Consider the following 4,685-nt stretch of genomic DNA (forward strand, 5'->3'; position numbering starts at 1 on the left):
TTAGCTACAGACACATATTTGTTCACCCAATGGGCACTTGCTTTGCACAGCCCACTATTACTGGGAAAGTCAAATACAGATGTCATCCATTTTCCCATAGAACTGTAATCTAGATGGAATACAACACACACACATCAAATCAATAGAAAGCAATGTATTTGCAAATGCTGAGTTATAATGCTGGGGTGGGGGGCGCGGGCAGAGGCATAAGAAAAGGTCAAACGGGAAGTAAATACTGGAGGGGAGGTAGACTATTGAAAAAGGAAAGGAGGGGGTGAATTAGTAATACCCCTCTAGTTTTTCAGAGGGTTCAGAAGTAGACACAAATGGGCTTTCCTGGTGGCGCAGTGGTTGAGAGTCCGCCTGCCGATGCAGGGGACGCGGGTTCGTGCCCCGGTCTGGGAGCGTCCTACATGCTGCGAAGCGGCTGGGCCCGTGGGCCATGGCCGCTGGGCCTGCACGTCCGGAGCCTGTGGTCTGTGGCGGGAAAAGCCACAGCAGTGAGAGGCCCGCGTACCGAAAAAAAAAAAAAAAGAAGTAGACACAAATGCCTATGGCAAAGCCCAGTGAAAAGTTCTTATTCTTCCCATGAACAACATTTCATTAATGCCAACTTGGCTCCAGGCACTGAGGTGGTTAGATAGGTATGAGACACCTCGGTCTTCCCCTACAAGGCATACAATCTAATAGAGGAAGCAAGATATGGGTATAAGAAAAGTGGAATAGAATAAGGTAGTATAGGATGATTGCATGCTGTAATCATTGGTTCTAAAGTTCCAAGGAAGGGGTGAACACTTTTGGTCAGCTCAGGAGGAAGGTTTTGATTAAAAATATGGGGAGTATCTTTGCTGAAAAGTGAGGGTGCTTTGAATGAAGAAAATAGTAAGTGCAAAGGGGAGGATATGAAGTATGGGGAAGGGAAGAGGGGTTGTGAAAGATAAAGTTTGAGAGGTAAGATTCTGATTGTGGAGGATCTGTAAGTTAAAGGATTTGGACTTTATTCTGAACTTTATTCCGAGGACAATGAAAAGCCATTGAAGAGTTTAAGGTAGAACAGTGGATGTAGTCAGACTTCTGCTTAGAATAATCATAAGGCAGCAGTGTGGAGGATAAATTGGTCAGGGCAAGCCTGGAGGCAGTGAGACCAGTTAGGAGGCTACTGCAATAGTCCAGGCAAATGATAAAATAGAGAAAAGTCTGCTCTAGGGCAGAGGAATTCCCAATAAGGAAGGTGTCAGAAAACAAGTTCCTCCTCTAGGTCTGGCTGCCTTTAGACTTGAAGCGACTACACTAGGTCACACTTGTTTAGACCTTGCCCAAACCTAACTTAACGACAAGTTTTGAGTCAGGAAGTAATCCCCTGATAGCTTCTTGCAATCAAGGCCTCACATTTTTTTTTTTTTTTTTTTTTTTGCGGTACGCGGGCCTCTCACTGTTGTGGCCTCTCCCATTGCGGAGCGCAGGCTCTGGACACGCAGGCTCAGCGGCCATGGCTCACGGGCCCAGCCGCTCTGAGGCATGTGGGATCTTCCCGGACCGGGGCACGAACCCGTGTCCCCTGCATCAGCAGGCGGACTCTCAATCACTGCGCCACCAGGGAAGCCCAAGGCCTCACATTTGTTTGTTGTCTGGCCAATCTGAGTAGTGTGGACTGTAGACAGAGAACAGAGTAAAGCTAGAGTAAAGTTTTATGGAGGTCTTGGCCTCAATAAAATATGATTCTTACCACAACTGTAAGTATTCACCCACTCAAAGCCATCTTGGGTCAATTTAGGGAAATCAGAGCTCTATTTAGAACTTCCTCACGTATGGTAGTAAGGAATTGTTTAGATGTTAGCAAGACCTACAAAGAAGGTATATCAGCCCTACCCAAACATCACCCCATTTTGTCAATAACCTTTGCTTCTAAATTTGCCTTCTACCCTGTTCCAGCCAAACCAGCCTTTTATGCATCTAGATCCTATTATCTCAGCCTTTGATTCCAAGATCCCCTCATTCCTTTCACTACTCATCCATTCTTACCACTCCTCACTCTTCATAGATTTTATTCAAACCACCCACCTCTTCCTAGAGGCTCTCTTATGAACCCAATCCATTCTGCTTCCTTTGCCTTGAGTCCCAGCCTCACAGCTTATATCCCTTGGTGCTTATTGATAGGCACCCCAGTAATCCAGGAAGTGATATAACAGAATGGAAAGGAAATAAGCTCTTTGGACAAAGAGACCCAGATTCAACTCCTGTATTAACCATTAATTAGCTGTGTTACCTTGAGTGAGTTACTTAATGCTTTTTAGCTATAGTATTCTCATCTGTAAAATGGGAGCAACAATAGTACCTATATCACAGAGTTCTTAGGAGGATTATGAGGTAAGTGATTTGGCATTTATCACATAGAAAGGACTCAATAAATGTCAATTTAAATGAAAAGTCATAGTTCAGTTGCCTTTTGGGTGGGATCTTCTGTCTTCCATAAATTAATTGAAAGATGCCAAAAGTTAGTGACCATAGATTTCTTCCTTGTCATCCCTCTCCACCCCTGCATCTGGTATAGGGCTCTGTAAACAACGTGTTCATTAATTTAATGACAAGATGAGGCATCATACAAAGCCACAGATAAATAATTGGCTATGGGAAAGGGAGTGGGTCTTAGGGGACAGAAGCTAATATAAATTTGAGAGATCAGATTTACCAGAAAGTGAAAAAATTCGGAAACCTTGGGCCCTGAAGGTTAATAGAGAGGGCAGCATCTTGCCTTATGCAGAAACAGTGTAATGTAGTAGAAAGGGAGTTTCAGAGTCAGGCAGTCCTGAATTGAAATCTAGTTTCCACTGCATTCAAGCTATATGACCTTGGACAAATCTCCAAATCACTCAGGGCCTCAGTTTCTTCATCTGTAAAATTAAAATAATAATATTTGACTTCCAGAGTTGTGGAGAGGATTCAAGGTCTAACCTATTTTAAATGCCTAGAATAATGCTTGAGACATGGTTGGTGGCCAAAACCACATCACCTACCTCTTCTTCCCTTCTCTGTCCTTCCTTTATTGCATTGAACATCATGGAAATCTGGGTATGGGGAGGGGGAAGAATTGTGAGGTCTTCCTGAGAACATTCCCAAATGTTTCCTTCACATCTTTGTTCCTCAGACTGTAGATCATGGGGTTGAGCATGGGGATGACCACTGTGTAAAATACAGAGAACAGCCTTTCCCTGCCTAGTAAGTACTCAGAGGTTGGGCACAAGTAAATGAATACCGTGGTTCCATAGTACAAACTGACATCAGTCAGGTGGGATGCACAAGTGGAGAATGTCTTGTGTTTGCCCTGGGCTGAGGGGATTCTGATGATAGCCATGAAGACCCATGTGTAGGAGACCAGGACTACTGTAAGGGACACAGACACATTAAAACCACCACAGACAAACAGGAGAAGCCGAAGGACCTGTGTGCCAGAGCAGGAGAGTTTTAAAAGGGGAGGAATATCACAGAAGTAATGAGTGATGACATGGGACTTACAGAAGGCCAGATGAAAGGTTGTGCTAGTGAGAAGCACTGTGTTCATTAGGCCCACTGCATAGCTGGCAGCCACTAGCTGCAAATAGAACCTTGGAAATATGATGATATGGTAGAGCAGAGGGCTGCAGATGGCCACATAGTGGTCATAGGCCATGGAGGCCAAGAGGAAGAACTCAGTGACAGCAAAGATCACAAAGCAGCTTGTCTGGACCACACAACCAGAGAAGGAGATGGTTTGGCAACCAGAGAAAAACCCCATCAACATTTTGGGGACGGTAATAGAAGAATAACATAAATCAATAAAGGACAGGTTGCTGAAGAAGAAATACATGGGAGTGTGGAGTCGGGAGCTCACCACAATGAGAACAAGGAGGCCCAGGTTTCCAACTACTGTGACTGCATAGATGAGGAAGAAGAGGGCAAGGAGGATGGGCTGAAGCTGAAGCTCATTGGTGAAGCCCACAAGGAAGAATTCGCTCAACTCACTGGCATCGCCTGCTCCCATTGGGCCACTGCAGGTCTGCGGGAGGGATATGCATGACAATAGGGAGACGTGTACAGCTCAAGTCCTTAAACAGAGACCTGTAGGATCTGGTCCTGGCTACCTAGCGCATGACACACACAGTTGTGTGTGTCAACTGTGACAAATACTTGATCCTGGCTCACTTATTTCTTGCTACCCTCCAGCCTATTGTATACAAGCTTTAAAGGTATGAGAATGGAATTTGAAGTCAGAAGAATGGTTCTTAATCTCAAATTTTGCCACTTATTTTCTCTGTGACCTTGGGGGAGTGTCTTAACCTCTCCGAGTCTTCTTTGTAAACAGGGATAAAATACCAGTCTTGTAAGACTGGTTGTAAGGACTAAAGATGATGGTAGGTGTATGTAAAATATCTAGCAAGGCATGGGAAGAAAGCAGGTACTCAGTGAATCCTAATTTTCTTCCTCCTTCTACATACTTCTTCCCAGCACCGAACCTGTCCTCAGCTAAAGTTTAACCTGAATATAAAGTCAAGGACACAAATCTTAGACATGGGAGGGACTCTACAAACTTACTAGTTTTTTCATTATCAGTTGTGTGTTTGAGGGACAGCAGGGGATGAGTGGAGGGGGAATATAATATAAAACAATAAAATATAGAGGTAAGAGGGCAAGCTCCAGGATCAGTTATA

The 4,685-nt window shown here is 44.3% G+C and overlaps 1 protein-coding gene across 1 annotated transcript; it reads right to left on the reverse strand.

Moving 5' to 3' along the window:
- Positions 1-3,055: 3,055 nt before the first annotated feature.
- Positions 3,056-4,018, reverse strand: LOC114905886 (olfactory receptor 1102-like). Its single transcript, XM_029240229.1, has one exon. It carries the CDS (start codon positions 4,016-4,018, stop codon positions 3,056-3,058), a length of 963 nt encoding a protein of 320 aa, XP_029096062.1.
- Positions 4,019-4,685: the final 667 nt, after the last annotated feature.

Source organism: Monodon monoceros, unplaced genomic scaffold, assembly GCF_005190385.1.
Source record: "Monodon monoceros isolate NGI ecotype Baffin Bay Population unplaced genomic scaffold, NGI_Narwhal_1 Super_Scaffold_22, whole genome shotgun sequence".
Classification (NCBI taxonomy): domain Eukaryota; kingdom Metazoa; phylum Chordata; class Mammalia; order Artiodactyla; family Monodontidae; genus Monodon; species Monodon monoceros.

What these genes read in the sequence shown, in the direction of transcription:
- LOC114905886 (XM_029240229.1), bottom strand. Translation starts at nt 4,018, where the DNA reads ATGGGAGCAGGCGATGCCAGTGAGTTGAGCGAATTCTTCCTTGTGGGC.